This window comes from Eucyclogobius newberryi, unplaced genomic scaffold, assembly GCF_026437365.1.
Source record: "Eucyclogobius newberryi isolate DKJ021-1_F unplaced genomic scaffold, fEucNew1.0.hap1 SCAF_6, whole genome shotgun sequence".
Lineage (NCBI taxonomy): Eukaryota > Metazoa > Chordata > Actinopteri > Gobiiformes > Gobiidae > Eucyclogobius > Eucyclogobius newberryi.
In genome coordinates, this window is record NW_027316278.1 from 21,359,518 (window position 1) to 21,377,749 (window position 18,232).

The following is an 18,232-nucleotide window of genomic DNA, read 5'->3' on the forward strand; positions in this document are numbered from 1 at the left end:
TTAGCCAGTTTCAACTCCTTAACGCTTCAACCGATTTCAACATGTTATACCACATTATGATCGCTTTCACAGTAGTACGTGTGCTATTACGTTTGACATTTGAAAAACTTGTACTTTTTGCAGAATTTTCAAAAGTATTAGTACTTTTTCCCCATTTTTAAATGAATTTGGGCATGATGAGTGTCTGCGGAATTCTTTAGACTTTATTCTTTAGGCTTTATTCTTTAGAATTTTGTGACGGAGCCAGTCGAGCGAGAGAGAGAGAGAGAGGAGGGGGGGAGGGGGAGGCGGGGAGAGGGAGGGAGAAGGAGTGGGAGGGAGGAAGAGGGAGGGAGAGAGAGAGGGAGGAATGGAAAATATAATAAATAAAAAAATTGTGACATCACTCACAATACAAGAACATATAGTGTCTGCGTGACGTCATCACGTGCTTGTATTGTGGAGAGGGGTAGACTTTATTCTTTAGAATTTTGGGATGGAGCTGCGAGAGCGAGAGCGAGAGCGGGAGCGGGAGCGGGAGCGGGAGCGGGAGCGGGAGAGGGAGCGGGAGAGAGAGAGAGCGCGAGAGAGAGCGCGAGAGAGAGAGAGAGAGCGAGAGCGAGAGAGAGAGAGAGAGAGAGAGACGCAGACACTCCAGCAATGGCTTCAGCCATTGCAGATTTTCTAGTTATTTAATTACCTGTTTGAAAATGTGAAACCTAAAAATATTTCACAAAGATTTAGAGAACTATTTAAGTATCAAATTGAATGATCTTAATAAAGAATTGTGCTAATTTTTGGTCAAAGGAAGCGACTGAATCAATAACTTATTTTATCTACCGGTAGTCATTTTTAGTTTTACCTTTTTGTCAAAACTCTGTATTTAACTCAAAATCTTCGCTTCACCGTGGCCACCAAACCGACAAAAAAGTACTTTGCTTTTCAGTCCAATTTAACAATGTAGTGAAGTAGAAAGTACAGATAGCTGCTCTCAAATGTAGTGAAGTGAATGTCAGAAGTATCCCCAGTTAAAATGACAGATACAGAACATTTTGACTTATTAGTGCAGTTTTGTACTTTGTTACTTTCTTACTGTCGGCACTTGCGACATCAGGTTCGTTCAGCAGGAAAGCCATGTGGCAGTTGAAGACATGTTGAGGATACTGTCGCTCCAGTTCACTCAGCAGAAGGTAATGAGTCACAAACAAAGTAAAGGACTTGGCCTAAAGAAAGAGGAGACATTATGAGAATACTACATTGATCTTGGGGCAACTGTTAAGTCGTTTTTGCTATATTGTCCATGCAAAATATGTTTTTTTAATGTGATTATTTAATGTTTTGGCCATATCGCCCTGCCCTCGTCATAAGCAGAATCCAAATTCACCATGTTCTTAAGCGGCCATTTCTCTAACCGACTGAAATGATCTGGTTTTAAAACTATGGCATGTAAATACATAAATAAAAGACATTAAAGGGTGGCTACTTTTACAGAGTTTCATTTAATATACTATACTTGCCACCTCAAGTATAATGTCTCTTGTCGCTTTGTTGAGTACCCTATAGATTTAACACACACATACTTAACTTAACATATATATGTAAGATTTGGACCATTCATACTTTTACTTCCTGGTTGGACATGAGCAGCAGATGTGACATACACAGAGTTAAGTGCATGGCTGCTTTTTATTCTTAAACAAGGGCTAAAACGTGTCAATGATTAGAACATTGATAATAAATGGCAACACCTTTATTGTGTTAAATTAATGTGTGAAGTGACATCAAATTATATTCTTGCATGTCATTTGTACATTTTTAGAACGCTTGACTTCCTGTTATTAACAACAATATCGCGCAAAACACAGCGATGACCAAAAAAAATAAAAAATCAAACTTCATAAACCCTTCAAATGAAAACATAAAAAGCTAAACTGAATGTAATCCCGATGCTTTCCTTTTCTGTGAACGCTCAGTTGACATGGTGTGCAGGCTGTTACCAGAGCGGCCAAGTGCTCGGCTCCAAAGGACTGGTGTCATGAAAGATACGGCCTCTGAGAGAACAGCCTCGATCAGTGCTGTCCACCTACACTGTCAGGCGCGTAGGTCAGAGGAGGCCCCGCCCACGTGAGGCTGTTCTGATACGTGCTAATGGACCATGATTCGCATGACACCCCAGGGTGCACTGACGCACCTGTTCATGCAATTAGTACAAAGAACTTGAATCAATCAGTGGCATATATTCAATTTGGTGTTGACCGGGATGCAGCGTGGCTATTGCTGTATTGATCTATTTATTTTATAGAATGGGATAAAAGAAAACATTTTGAATTAAAGGTGTACTGTGCAACTTTTCTTTGCTGGTCTCCATGGAGTTACTGTTTTTCGAGCCATTTTTGAGCAATTAAAACAATAATTGTAAAAAAACAACAAAATTGTTCAAAGCCATACAGGCAAAGCAATAACATTTACACAAACAGGTAGCACACCCTCCACAAGAAAAGTTACACTGTGCACCTTTATATCAGTTATATTTACTACATTTAAAACATCTCAAAAGGAAATTGAACAAATAAGGAGCGTTATAGAGCCCTGGTGTGATGGGTTCAAGCCTAAACTTTTTAATTGAGGCTTCTCCCTGCTCTCCTCCGTACTGACCTGACAATATCCCACAGTCCAATTAAATGCAAAAAAGAATCAAATGAGCACAATTAGATTAAAATCATATTAAAATAGGTTTGAAGATTGTGAACATTTAAAATAAAATGTCACTAAATTTGACATTGTGACACCATTAGTGACTTTTCCTTCTCAGTAATAGGGCCCATGCGAGGCTCCTTTTGGTATCCTGACACTGAAACAATCAGAGGCGTCAACACAAGACCAACAACTGGGAGCCTGTTCACTGCCCTGGGTCAATTACAATTACAGATTCTCACTTCAAACTAACAAGGTCCACCATGAGCCTCAGACCAGATTGTGGGGCTGGTCACACGCTGGCTATTCTGACCCTTTTGTTTCATCTTTCCCCTTATACTTAGTCAGAAAGCACAGATCATGCATGTTTCCCGTGGATGTATTAACACAGCCAGACTCAGACTTGCTTCATACGGCATTATATTTTAAAACCTTTATCTCCGCTCGGCTCCTCTAGATCAAGGCTGACTTCTTTGAGAGCTGTTATAAAACTTGTCTACATTCTAAACTTCCTCTCAGGTAAGCGTTGGAAACGTAGAAAAGGTGTGTTACTATAACAACCGAGTCAGAGGAGGATCAGTGATGTGCATGAGGAGGAGGATGTCCAGCAGCTCTTGACTGTGATGTCTTTGAGATCGTTTTCATTAACAGCCGGGGCATTCTGACAAATCAATATTGTTATGCAACAGGTAGATGAAAATACTCCAAATCATGCCTTTCCTTTTCATATCTTCATCCGAACAAAACCTTCAATTTTGTCCACAGATTTATGTTATGAAATGAACTTGATCAGTAATCAAAGCCATATGTCACAGTTAGCCGAGATCAGCCCCGGTCATATTTTGGCTTTGTGTCATCTGGCAGTGATATACACAGCGTATCATCACAGAGAGGAAATTAAAAATGTGGTTTGGCAGCATTTGATCAAATATTGCACATGAAGCCTTAACTTATTTTCAATGTGGTTTAAATTCATATCAGTATTTCACAAACTGTTTAATTGTATATCTTGTCTTGCTACACTAAGAAAGAACAGTTAACTGATTAAGACACTTACTTGTGTGATAAAGTGTTGCAGTGTAGCGTAAGCAATGGCCATCCCATCGTGTGTGCTGGTGCCACGGCCCAGCTCGTCTAGGATCACCAGTGACCGCTCAGTCGCACGGAAAATAATGTCAGAGGCTTCGCTCAGCTCATGCATGAAAGTACTGCGGCCAATGTAGATGTCGTCTGAGGCCCCCATTCTAGGATAAAATAGATGAAGGTTAGCTTTAGTTAAGGTTAAACGTTTTTATATGCCCTTTGTATTAAAGCCATCCTTCAATACCACTGGGACAAGTCAAGGGAACAAACGCTCGACCACAATCCACCGAATCATGGTGAGAGAGTTAATTAACCATTACAACACTGAAGTAAATAAAACAATAAACAATATGGTATAAAAATAATGATTGTCACGTTTTTGTTCTTTTTCACCTATTCACATAGACTTTAATATATTGGTGGTATAAGGGTCTTACCCAGGACACGAGGGCAGTATTCACCGTCAGCCAGCGGGTCAGTGGATCTGACTGCACCAGCACGATTACAGAGCGGGATTCAAACCACAGATCTTTGGATTATAGGACGAGCACTGAGCAACTGATGCCTCAAAGGTTCTCCATAGTCAGAGCATGCAAGCAATTCAAATAAATATAAGATATACATTCATTTTGAATTGAAGAAAGTCCTTGTTAAATCCTTAAAATCAGGAACAAACTCATGAATAGGTTAAAGGCTATTCAGTGTCTGCATTTCAGGGATGACTTACAGGTATGTGTTTTCTTCAGTTTTGTGATGACTGTACTCCACACACCATGAGGGCCTTATCTTTCATATTTATCATCTGAGCAGAGGAGACTGGCTATAAAGTGAAATTAGATTGTGGTGTCGCCGAGAAACCGATCCTAGGTGGACCATTTCATACCAATGACGGAAAATCAAAAAGTTGATCTGGACTGTAAAGATCAACGTTAACACTGCCATCCCTCAAGTTGTGCCATTTAATTCATAAATCGGGGAAATTAAAACCACATGATAAATTAACTATACAATGACCAAGCAACAAGCTGAAAATTAAAAGCTGTCAGTCAATGCACATATGTAACCATGGTTACGCCACAAGCAACTTAAGGAGGCTGCATTTTAGTGCATTTCATTATCCATTTTAGTGCATTGTGGGAAACTATGCATGTTCACACAGGGGAAAAGGTGACGACACTGGGTGAAGGCCGACAGAGATGAGATTCAGGCACATGCACCTGTCACAGACTCAGTGCCCTTAAATATGGCACCAGTCACAAAGATGAGCAAAGACGGCAAATAAAAAGGTGATGTTCAAATGTGATCCACAAAATTTACTGCAATATAAAAAAAGACAAATATGAGCAGATCTTGTAACAATGCAAAATAATCATAAAAAATCAGTCTTCACAGTCTAAATATGTTTTATTGAATTAATACTACTTGCAAAGGATGTTGTTCCTCTTCTGTTGCACAATTTGTTTGAATGGTGCTAAAAAGGAGCATAATTTAAGCCCCATTCACACATGCAGACTTACCTGGGAATTGACCTGGTATTTTGCAAAAGCAGGGACATTTCATCTGGTAATGCAGAGAAGGTGTATGTGGGAGCCAGAAAATTGCCAGTATATCTGCCCGTTCCTTTAGTTATCTGTTTGGTTTCCATGATTACACTGCAGTTAAGTAGAATTGCAATTTAATTTAAATGGTGCAGCACATTGCTGTAGAGGTAGGATACAGAGGCAAATGCCAGGTTGAGCAAACCTGTCAATGTTCGGCACTAAAGCATGTGTGAATGAGGGTCACAGCCAACCGTTCTCTGCACATGGCAATTTACCTGGAAGTGTGTGTGAAGGGGGCTTCATAAAAGGCCCAGACCGCACACACATACCACTGTAGTATGTTTGTCAGTTATGAAATTAACACCGGCCCAGAACCGTCACCGACACCAGCTTGTGAAAGGTTCTTAGAAAAACAGTTTTACACACAGTTGTACTGTATGTCCTCCCCTCTCTCATCCCCAATTTCAAGCCCAACGTCCCTGTCCAATAAAGCCTTTGGGCCAAATAAATTCTAAAACAAAACACAGTTTTACATTGAACAGTTTACCTAAGCCGTTTCCATAACGACTGTGAAGAGATGCTAGAATATGTGCTAAAACCTTCAAGTCTCAATAGCAATAGAAAAACATTTTATAAGTGACCTATCAGGAAATACAGTCGCAGTTTCAACAAACCTCGCATACATATTATAAGTTTAGATAAAATGTTTAACAGATGCAGGTGAAACGATGAGTCAAGTGATAAAGTGATTAATTAGGGCATCACTGATAAGCAATAATATGAATCAGTTCAGGCAGGATTTCCCATCATACACCTACGCACCATCTCATTACTTCAAACATAAAGGGCAGTATTTTGCCCCCAATCTTGGCGGTAACGGGAGCCTTGGCCACGGTTCTAGGTCAGTGCCTGTCCATATATGTGATAGTGTTTGAGCCAATGACTGATAACTGTGGGAGGTGTTTGCAGTCAAGAAAGAAGTGAGGAATAAAAGGGTTTCAGTTTTTCAATTTGTTTCCAAAATTAAAACAAACAACCTCGGAGCATGGTTTCTTGATTTAATTCACCTTTATTTGTTTTTTGCAGAGTTAGCTTTTACCCCTGGGGAATGGAGCGTATGTCCGTGGGTTTTTCCAGTCTGCCCGGACTAAACCAGGTCCAAAACCAGGATGCACAGATGCTGTCAGTGAGTGCTACTTTTACGCAGATGGGGACAAGGATTTTGAGTGAATGTGATGTTGGGGATTTATCCATTTTCCCCCAAATAGATTCCTCATTCTTCTCTAAGCTGAAGTCTGCATGGCCCAGTCTGGTCCAAACCGCGCAGTACTAAGCGTCCGCCAAAGGTGGAGGTGTCCAGCAAAGAGCTGAGTGCGTAACGGCGCTGTACTGTTTACATGAGTGGGAGAAAAATGGAAAATTTGATTGTATTAATTATTCTATAATGTATAATTTGTGTTACTTGGAGGTTGTTTAATTATGATTATCTCGCCCATTTCGGGATAGCAATGAAACTCCTGGAATACTCCAGGAAATATCTTGTGTTATGCTTTTCTGTGCAATAGTTTTGAAATGTATTAGTAATTATTCTGGCCTTTCCCCAAATGCACCACACCACACGCTCAATTTGCTTCATTCCACCTCATATTTTGGCATGATTACACCTCTTGTTTAGAATTCCACGGCCTGCACTCCCAGCAGTAGCGCCGACGCTAGATGACAGGAAATTACCTCGTCAATACTCCAGTTATCGCCATGGTCGGGGGCAAAATACGGCCAAAAGTCTACTCTATTCACTTGCTCACTCTGCCAGGTTTTATCAAATACAGACACATCAATGCGAATACTCAATGGAGCTGCAACTGTATTGCTGCTAACTGCAATTATATTTGAAACAATTAAAGTAATTCACACAGAGGATTTAAAAAACACATGCATGCATGTTTCAAAATAATTACATAATCAAATAAAAAACTTAAAGGTGAACAATGTAACTTTTCTGGTGGAGGGTCTGCCACTTGCTTATGCTTTGCTTGGTCCACAGTATGGTACGATAATTAATCTTACCATACATTTATTAAATCCAAGTGATCCAAAGATCTGACCTGTAACTTGACCTGGTGGCTTCTCTCTATGGAGTTAATTAATGGTACATTTATATAGCACTTTTCGACCTTCAAGGCACTCAGTGCTTTACATCAAGGATCCGTTCACATTCAGACACTGGGGGCGAGGCGAATGAAATGTCTTGCCCAAGGACACAAAGACATTAATCACCTGAGGCAGCTGCGATCGTAGTGCCAACTTGTGTGCCAGTGGTTCTGATGTTTTTTATGTTAATGCAATCTGCCACCGAGCTACTGCCACCGAGCTACTGCCACCGAGCTACTGCCACCGAGCTACTGCCACAGAGCTACTGCCACAGAGCTACTGCCACCGAGCTACTACCACTGAGCTAGCTAGATACTTAAAGAGTATTTGACAGGTTACTACACATTTCACTCAAATGTAAACATGATTATATTTCAGATTTCACTAAACACTTTGCCTGTTAGTCCCCAGTTTAACCCATTTTTGTAAACTTTATAATGTTACTTCCTGGTTGGACATGAGCAGCAAATACGACAGAGGTAATTCCACCTTTCAACTGTAACTGTAACTTACCCAGCAGCCAAATATGTAAACAAAGACCAAAATCCATATAGAGTACAGAACAGTTAGGATTTTACAATAAATATAACATGACACATTTATCTTGTTGAATTATTGTTTGAACTGTCAGAAAATGGTGTCAGTGTAAATTGTACTTGTAAAGTGTAAATTATCCCTGTGTTTTCAATGGCATGTCGCATACTGATGACATCACAGAGGGATTCTGTATTAAAACTCAGCACTACTTTACTCTACAGCTCTACTAAGTTTTTTTTAAAGTTCATACTTAGATATGGACGCATTCGCTTTCAAAACAGCCCTTTGCAGTGCAAATATTTTCAAGGTCCTTCCATGTAAACCCAGTCTCTCTCCCATTGGGTAAATGTTTCTGAACATGCTTAGCCCACAAAAACATGATTCCACACATCTGCAACTCATTAAGACTCATCACACAGTACACTGCAAACTGCACCCCACTATTGTTTAGGACCCATGAAATAATGGGAATTCAAGGGCCCATAAAGAGTCCTTTTCTCTGAGGCCCCCACAATTTTTATTACTGGATTATATCTAAAAACACACACAATATATATATATATATATATATATATATATATATATATATATATATATATATATATATATATATATATATATATATATATATATATATATATATATATATATATATATAGACTGCTTGGAAGTTCAAATGTGCTGATAGCAATTACGAACTGCTCTCCAGGCCCATGATGTGTGTGTGTGATGATGATGTGTCTGAGTGTGTTTGACCAACATGCCCACTGTGTGAAAGATGGATCACACAAGGCAAAGGGACTGTCTGTAGCATGTGTCAAAACTATGGTCTGGGGCCAAATGTGGCCCTCAAAACAAATGTTCTTGGCCCACAGGTTTCCTGGTGAATTGGAACAAATTGCCATGAGAACTATTCAACCACTCATTTTAAAATGTTCCATCTTCAAGCTTAATTATAAGGGAGTGCCTACACAGCCGTGGCGCGCGGGAAAAAAGGGTCAATTCACATTAAATGTGCCAATTAAGCAATTCTGGCTAATTTTCTACTTCAGTTTAAAAAAAAGAATTATACTGGACCTTTCTAATATAAACAGTGTAAACCACCAGCAATGGTAAATGGTATGGTTTGTAAGTTATCACCTGGTGTAAATGCCATCCAGTAGACCCAGACGGGCTTCAGCAGCCGGAACAAAGGAACCCATTTGAGCCATGATGCAGATGAGTGCCACCTGTCGGATGTAGGAGCTCTTCCCACCCATGTTTGGGCCAGTGATTATCATGGCTCTCTTGCCGTCATCCTGGAGATAGAAGAGCCAGAAAATGAGCACTTTTACAGTCCAGAAAACTAGACCTGGGTAATCAGATAATCAAATAATAAGGGGTGTATGTTTACACCATTGTTTTGCCATTCATCCACAACCATCACCTCACAGCATGATGATGCTCGGCCCCATGTTACAAGGATCTGTACACTCACCAGACATGTCACCCATTGAGCATGTTTGGGATGTTCTGGATTGATGTATACTGTTGTGGGAAAAATACTATAAACGGTGACAGAGAAATAAGGCAGAATAGAACCAAGTTGTCAAATGTGGGTCTTTATTTTAGCTGTACACAAGCCAAAATGCTTTCCCCAATAGAGTCTTCTTTCCCTACCTGGTCTAACCGAAAGTCTCTCAAATAAAGGGCACAGTCAGAACATGATGTCAGAATGTAATGATTGGTAGAGGCCTGTGTTTCGTCCTTGGGTCGTGGGTATATCAGGCCGCTCACTCAAGGGTGCCGCAAGCCCCGCTACAAAGGCACACTCCACATACTGTACATTGATAGTATCTTTATGGCAGGGCAAGGACAAAGGTTACTAGACTGACCATGTTAAAACAATCAAAGCTGTTGAAATAATCAAACATTTTATGTAACTCATTACTTAGCATCACAACAGCTTAATGACATCACAATACGACAAGTGTTCCAGTTCCTGCCTATATCTAGCAACTTTGATGGCCATTTTGGTGGTCAAACCAGATACTGACTGGTTTTCTGATGATCAGATTTGTGATGTGCAAAAACAGAAGAGATATTTGCAGCATGTCCTGCACATCCGAGGCAGTGGGTGGATTGAAAATGTCTCTTTTTTCATGTGCCTCTACGCAAGATCAACCTACACCCACTCCCATCACTAAACAGGGAAGAGTGCATATGCTTCTGCAAAGACAACTCAAAAAAGAGCAGAATATCCACAATATTGTAGAATATTATGGATATCTTTACAATACTAGTAATCATGGACCACCTTTGTGTCTGATAATAAGTTAATAATAATTTATCTTCAAAGGAGACACATGCAAAATCGACTTTACAGTTTTTAACCATGTTATGATGGCTTCCACTAAAAAATAAAAATAAACTTTATTCTTCAGTAAAGACACCAGTACCCCCAGAAAAAGAATCTAATGATGAGTACCGTAAACTGCAGCTATCCATGTCTGGGGCCGTCAGCAAAGGCTTGTTTTGGATCAATATTGGTATTAAAAATGTACAAAATATAAAATAATGATCCACATAATATGTCATAGATTATACCTATGGTGGGTCACTTATGATTTTTGTGTCCCTGGACAAATATGGATATGTGTGTTTTGTGTGTATGGCATATTATTCTGTACCTGTAGTTCTGTGTCATTGGGCACATACTGGCTCTGCTCTCCCATTAGACGGTCTATGATGGGATGTCTACCGTTTCGAATTATAATCTTCAGCTCACTGCTGCTCACTACAGGCCTGTATGAAAGGAAACAAGAACAATTTTAATAAATAAACCATACATATCAGTACATAAACCATACAGTACCACAAATGGCAAAAACATACAGTAGATAACGAAAAGTCAAGTAGATGTTTCTAATTGAACAGACATTGCAGCTTAAATATGTTGGTAGTCTCTGTATATTGTAGTGTCTAGTGTAGTTTAGTGTCCCTTGTGACCTGCTAGAGACCATTTTCTTTCTGTCATTTCTCAAGCTTAAATTGGCCATCATTTTTTATTTTTTTTTGCTCAATTCTTTTAATCTACTTCAGTTCCGACTAGTACACTAGGGGGGAAAAAATCAATCAAATGTACTATTTCAATAATCATTTCAAAAAGCACAATCACAGAGGTGGTTAGAATATCACACAAAATGGCCCGTTTTTCATATAAATTGTCAATATAGGCTGGATTTGTTTTGACCATTTGGACATTCAGTCTAACAACATTGGCTTAGAGGATTTTTTTGTTTTTTGCAATTGCAGGATTCTGTTTCCTCCCATTGACTTACATCATAATACATTTTTGGATAGCTTATTAACTTTAAACTGAAATGACTCCGGTTTCCATTTAAACAGGCCAAAAAGAGCTATCGTCCCCCCATGCTATTCAATGGGGCTCTCTGGAGGGGTGTGTACAGTATTTGTATTTAGGAGGCTCCAAGGGGCATGTGTGTGTGTATGTGTGTGTGTGTGTGTGTGTGTGTGTGTGTGGGGGGGGGGGGGGGGGGGGCGCATAGGCATGAAGAATAGGCATGTTCGAGTGTAGAGTAACCGGTATTTACAAAAAGCTGAGCTGTATTTGAACAACCCTCCATTATATGCAGCACATACACAAAAATACACATCTACGTCTAAAGCTCCAAAGCTTAAAGGCGGTATGGACGATTTTTCGGCGATTTGAGAACGCAGGCGGAATCCGCACTCCCCCGTGCGGACTGATGCAACACACAAGTGCGTTTGTTTAATAGCGCAACGGATCGCATCGCATCTCTCGTGCCCCGTAGATTTCTGTCCACTTCTGCGTCAGCTCAAACTGTCTTTCTCCGTCTTCATTTTGCCCCGTACACTGAGGGGAACTATATTATGATAGATCCATGCGCTTAGGCACGCGGAAAAGGTGGGCACGAACCGCACGCGGCTGCAGGTGAGCGGTAGGTGCGTTTTATGATTGATACGTGGCAGAACAAATGATTTATCCACGCCACGAGGAAATATGATACAAAATTTGCTGAAAAAAATCGTCCATACCACCTTTAAGCCTGGGGACACAATGGCAATTAATGTCTCTTTTTATAGAAGCCTGTTTAAATGGTAAATCCATCATTTCTGTAAGAACTACAAAAAATAACATTTCACCTCTTCTGAAAAAGGGATCTGGAAATAAAAACTTTACATTTTATGGATTGATCTGAAATGACATTATAGTGTCTCCACACACGCAGAATGTCCTTTGGTTATAATGGAGTCTTTTTCAAACACTGCCCCTTCGAAAAAACTACAAAAATGTCACAAATCATTGTTGTTACAATCTTTGACATATCCATGAGGGTAATAAAAAGTACAAAGTATTTTTCTTTATAGTTGGGTCTCCACAAAGGACACAGATGTTATAACAATTAGCTTCAGAACTGAAGTGGATTAACCGATTTAAGAAAGAAGAAAATAACAGCCGAGTAAAAGGGCTCCAATAGTAAATAAGGATGTTTTTTCCAAACAGGTCCCAAGAGTTATATAGAATTTCTACTCCATTCTCGAAAGTATTACAAAATGGAGACAATGAATGCATTAGTGTGCAAATGCAGAGGTAGTGTGGGCGGGAAGTTATCACATCGTGGGGACTGAAATCTGTATAAGCTCAATTCAGAAGGACCTGCATCCTTTATGCAGAGAAAAATCCGGTCACCATGACACAAAACTTTAAGTTACTAGATCGACAACACATAGTACAAAGATCAGATATTAGGATAGGTCACCATCACGGTTAGGGTTTAGGTTAAAATTAGGCATGTAGTGACTTCAGTAAAGTTAGGATCAGTCAACAGGACATGGATGCAAGCCAATGTGATGTTCCCATAAAGTAAAGAAACCCAATATGGGTGCATGTGAGTGAAAGATTTTGGCATTGTATTTGAACACACGAGGAGATGGTGCACTCTCCCACACACAGCCGGTCTGAGACGACTGGGACGTGACACAGGACGCCTACACAAACACACACATGTTGGGCTTCCATTCTTCTTGGGGGCTTTACATTGATTTCTTGGGGACTGATCCTAACAATGTCACTACTTAGCCTAACCTTAACCCATTTCAACCCATATCTGAACATTAAACCATGTGGTTGATCAAATAATAACTAAAATACATCAGGTGGACCCGATTTTTGTCACCATGATGAGAGTGTACATGCAGATTTTCCCCACAATATGATAAATACCCGCTACACACACAATCCAAAATGTATTATCATCGTTCGAGGACTTCACCTGCAATATTCCCCTTGCTTTGCCACCTCGGCCAATGAAAAGAGACAGTCCATGGTTGCTAGGTGACTAATAGCCCTTTTTATAGCGTGATAGTGCTCCCCAAACTCACTGAGGAAAAGAGAAAAAAAGTCTGAATTAAAATGAGTACTTAAATTTATTCCGAGCGTGCCAAATGTCAAGACAAAGACAAACTGAGAGAAAATTTTGCACCACAAACACGTATTAACAGCTTTTTTGCGAGTTAGTGAAGGTGTATCATACTCCAAGAATCGTATCCATTCCCTCTGGCAATCTAGCTGCAGCTGCTCCCTGAGCTGCTGCAGCTTCTTGTAGTGCTCCACCAGAAAATGGGAGTGATATCTGCCTAATGTCTTGGTGCTGTGAACAGAATTAATCAGAAATGTTGAATGAGCCCTTTAAAAGTGCATTATAACCTTTCTGGTCGGAGTTCCGGTTTGTCTATATGGAGAGGTTATCGCTTTGCCGGAAATGTTCCACCATATGGCATTATACTTTTTCAATTACAGGGTTCTTAATGTAAAACAACTATGAGATTCACATATCCTCCATCAGAAAGGTTATAGTGCACCTGGGGGAGGGTGCAGGGGTTAGCGCATAATTGTTTTACCTGCTAACAATTGTCCAGTCAAGGGGTATTGTGGATACTTGAGAATTCTTCACTTCAATAAGAAACTGAAATTTAAAAATGCAGAACGTGACGCAGATGGTGTGAATAAACTATTGAATCCTTGAGGATTACATGCAGACATACACCAACAATAACTTAAGCAAAATCTGTCTACCTCTTGCCCCGACACAGTCTTATAGCCAAGAGAGGGGTTTTTTAGCACACTTCGGACTTCATAAATGTGATTATGGATCTCGCTGAGCACCGTCTCAATCTGTTCTTTCCGCTCCCGAATCACCGGGAAATATGACAAATCTGAGAACAGCTCAGTTTTGTTTCCTGATCTGAAAAAATACATCAAATGAATTTCGATTTCAAAAAGGACAATCCTATCTATTTCAAAAGCCATCTTACTTTGCAGCGTTTTCGTTGAGCACCTTGATCACACTGTGAGCGGGTTCCAACAGACCAGGAGTGTCGAGCAGAAGACTCCGCAGCAGAGCAGAGGTGAGCTGGGACTGCATGGCCGGTAACAGGGCCTCCAGTCTGAGCCCGAGCTTCGACAGTGCACTGGCGATGAGGTAGAACTCCTGAGTGGAGCACTGGAAAAACAAGGAAAAACACTGACGAAACTGAAAAACTGAAAATTAATTTAACATCAGTTGCATCTTTTTAGCCAGTCACAATATGTCCAGTCTAACATAATTGTTGAGTCAAGTGGACAAGCAAAATACTGCATGTCAGATGCAGATTACAATTATTTGAACTGATTTGTTCAAATTTACAGGCAAATAGAGCACAACTAAGTAGAAAATATACAAACAAACTATATATAGATTCAGTCACAATGTCTCATTCTTGCGGACCTCCTCTCTCGTCTCGCCATATATCGTGGAATCTCACCCCAGCCCTCCCCAACAGTTAGCCGCACTGGATGACCCTGCATCAGTGTCGTTTCCTTTCCATTGATATCAGATTGATTATAACGCCGTCACTGTCACTGGAGTTACAAATTCACTGTCAATACAAAGGCAAGGATATACCGCAGGTCATTAGTGCCTTTATGACCAATCTATGTCTTGAATTGTAGAACCACAGCCGGACGGTGGGTTATTGTGCACGGCTTTCACTGATGTCACTCTATGTGACTGCGCCATGAAAGGTTAATGAGGAGAGTGCTGACATGCTTTATGGCATTAATCAAATACTGTAGATTAAAGTCGTGTCCAGCCGCCGAGATGTTCTTTTACCAAGCCAAACGGGCGACTGCACAGCTCCATTAATGTCAACACAACCACCGGACTCATTTAGCCACAGACAGAAATGACAATTACCGGTACGCTCTGTGTGTCTGTGTGTGTCTGTGTGTGTGCGTCTGTGTGTGTGTGTCTGTGTGTGTGTGTCTGTGTGTTTGTAACTGTGTGTGTGTGTTTGTAACTGTGTGTGTGTGTTTGTAACTGTGTGTGTGTTTGTATCTGTGTGTGTGTGTTTGTATCTGTGTGTGTTTGTAACTGTGTGTGTGTTTGTAACTGTGTGTGTGTGTTTGTATCTGTGTGTGTTTGTAACTGTGTGTGTGTTTGGTGGCATTTGAGGATTTGATTTTGACCATATATATACGAAGAAACATCATACAGCTAGGGTTCAAGCACCTGACTGAGAACCGCTGAACATGAAAAACAGCCCGGTGACATTTTGAACATGGCTCCAGAAGGAAATGAGATTGTGTCAGACAATCGGGTAAGTGCCACAGAGGTGACTGCTCCCCGTTGTTAATCAAGGCGCACACAAAAGGGAGCATGACAAATTGTACGCTTTTGTCTTGGTGCAAATACCTGAAGAATTCATCAGTCATGCAGGTCAAACGCCCCCCTTTTCAATAAAGCAAAGTTTATTTAGCTTTGAGCCAATATTTTTTGCTGATACATCTATACTCTACATACGCCTACATTAAAACAAATTGTGTTGATTTGCAAAAAATGACTAAAGAAGAATCAGCTTTCTCTCTCTCGTTGCTTTTGTCATCTGGTTTACAATGGTGGTCAATCCCTTCATTATCTTTCTTAGTTGATGGATATCGTTCTTCTTTTCTCAGCACCAGCACTTTTGAAGTCCTATGTACACTTCTGACATTTCAAAAGTCCAGTGCATCATCACACTACGCCTGGTTCAGAGTGGGACCAAAGATGTGGCTGTGTTATTCCATCTAACCTTAGCATTATGCAGATTACAAGCTTACAGTGGATAACTTTACGTGATAGTTATTAAGTTCATATAATCATGTAGACGTTGTTCTTGTGAAAAATATACAGCTGTAAAAAACAAATTATGTTTTAAAATGCGAGTAATTATTTAAATTAAACTGTATGTATGAGGGGATAAGGATGTCACAATATAAAATGTCAGTGTTAAGCTAATTGTAAGAAGAATCACAATTTTACAATTATTGACATCATAAACATCTTTATGAAATCAAACTTAAATTCAATTAAATCAGGGTAAACTGAATTGAATGGATGGAATTTAATAAATTGACTAAAATGTTTATGATTATTATTTTCAAGTCTTTGTGGTTATACTGCACATGAACAATTATCAATTAACTGAATAGTCCTGAAATCCTTAAAGGACATTGTGTGTGTCACTTTAATATTAATTAATCACTGTCTGATAAGTCACATCTTACCTTTCTGTGATAAATGCTGCAAATGCCTCGCTCTACATCAGGTAAATGCCACAGCAGTGATTTAAGAGATGTTAATGTGACAGAGTCTGACTCCAGAACCTCCTGCACGGCATCCAGCCTATCAGAGATGCACCTGTGACAGAAAGTATTCAATAAAGCTACACGACACACATGAACGTACCCTTTATGTTTTGTATGAAAAAGTACACAAAACTGAATACCAATTGGGTATTTTATTACTTATTGTTCATATCACAAAAAGGGGCTATTGCTATTTCAACCAAGAGAGATTCAAATGAAGACAATACAATGAAAGATGTACGATTGTGAATGATACAGTATATGATATGTATAATAGGTTTGGCGCTTAGACTCCGGCAGGGAGTTCCTATGACATAGGAATCTTCCCCCGGAGCAAAGACTCTGGTGGTGGTGAAAACTAAATCTGAAAGAAAATGAAACTATATTTCACTATAGATACAGATATCCATATCCAATGTCCGTTGAACTTTCATCCATAGGGCCATATTGCTCAAAACAATATATATTCTATATAATACATAATCTAATTGAACTGACGCTCAAGTCAACAAGAACAGATACAGATACCAACTCAAGCCCCACCTGTGAAATGGAGACCATCCTCACATTGTAAAATATGCAAACAAAGGTGTATTAGATAAATCAGCACAGTTTGGACATACAGATTTGACAGGAGAGCTCAGGAGACTGGTCTACTCACTGTGGGTCCATAAGCGGCTGGCTCACCCATTTCCTCATTAATCGTCGTCCAAACGCAGTGCGAGTGTGGTCCAGCACCCACAGCAGACTGCCTTTCAACAACCCATCTGTCTGTATTCAATACATACACGCATTATATACATGCAGCTTTTATGTATGAACCTTGAGAATGCTTATCAAGGCCCTTAACATTAGAAAATTGCTGTGCAGTATATAAGTTGTTGGCACTCTACACCACTATCTAGGACAAGGGTGGGCAAACTACGGCCTGCGGGCTACATGTCAGGTAATATTTAAAAAATAAATAAAGTCTTCTCCTTTTTTGCCCTTAGGTATCTGTCTGCATTTGTATCCTTAATAAATATGACTTGAAAGGAATTAAATAATATATTCAAATAGTCTATATTTGACAGAAAAGAGATTTTATTTGATATTTGATTTTTTTTTTTCACACCAATGATCGCGGACCGGCCCTCCGCTACTTGCCTGGATTCGGATATGGCCCTCGGAGGAAAATAATTGCCCACCCCTGATCTAGGACCATGCAGAAGCCCCACATGGTTACGATGTTGTGTTTATGGTCTTGAAGATAATTTAACATCGAGCAGGACAGGTCAGGATTCTGTGGTAGAATTTGCTGTTAAACAGATTTCTGACCTGGCTTATGGTTCATATCTCTATAACTACTGGGCCAGTCCACATGAAACAAAAACTGGCACGAAGATCCACTTCTTCACTGTCAGCATAAATAAACAGACAGTGATGCCATTAATTAAACCCTGAAGATGTGATTGGTGTCAGTAGGAAAAACTATAGGCCATTAGATTAATATGGCAAGTTTCTGTCCTCGCAAAAGCATAAAGCATCAGAGCCATTTTCCTATGGGGAGAATATATTT

At 39.9% G+C, this 18,232-nt stretch overlaps 1 protein-coding gene across 2 annotated transcripts in view; it reads right to left on the reverse strand.

Moving 5' to 3' along the window:
• msh3 (mutS homolog 3 (E. coli)) overlaps positions 1-18,232 on the reverse strand; it is a 29,577-nt gene that overhangs the window by 5,942 nt on the left and 5,403 nt on the right. For both annotated transcript variants that reach the window (XM_072433328.1, XM_072433326.1), the window contains exons 12-22: positions 17,336-17,445; positions 16,594-16,726; positions 14,325-14,512; positions 14,086-14,254; positions 13,911-13,975; positions 13,544-13,660; positions 13,283-13,390; positions 10,655-10,769; positions 9,126-9,283; positions 3,731-3,917; positions 1,073-1,202 (exon numbers count right to left, since the gene is read on the reverse strand). In XM_072433328.1, coding sequence (XP_072289429.1) covers positions 1,073-1,202; positions 3,731-3,917; positions 9,126-9,283; positions 10,655-10,769; positions 13,283-13,390; positions 13,544-13,660; positions 13,911-13,975; positions 14,086-14,254; positions 14,325-14,512; positions 16,594-16,726; positions 17,336-17,445 — 1,480 coding nt within the window. The remainder of the gene's footprint in view (positions 1-1,072; positions 1,203-3,730; positions 3,918-9,125; positions 9,284-10,654; positions 10,770-13,282; positions 13,391-13,543; positions 13,661-13,910; positions 13,976-14,085; positions 14,255-14,324; positions 14,513-16,593; positions 16,727-17,335; positions 17,446-18,232) is intronic.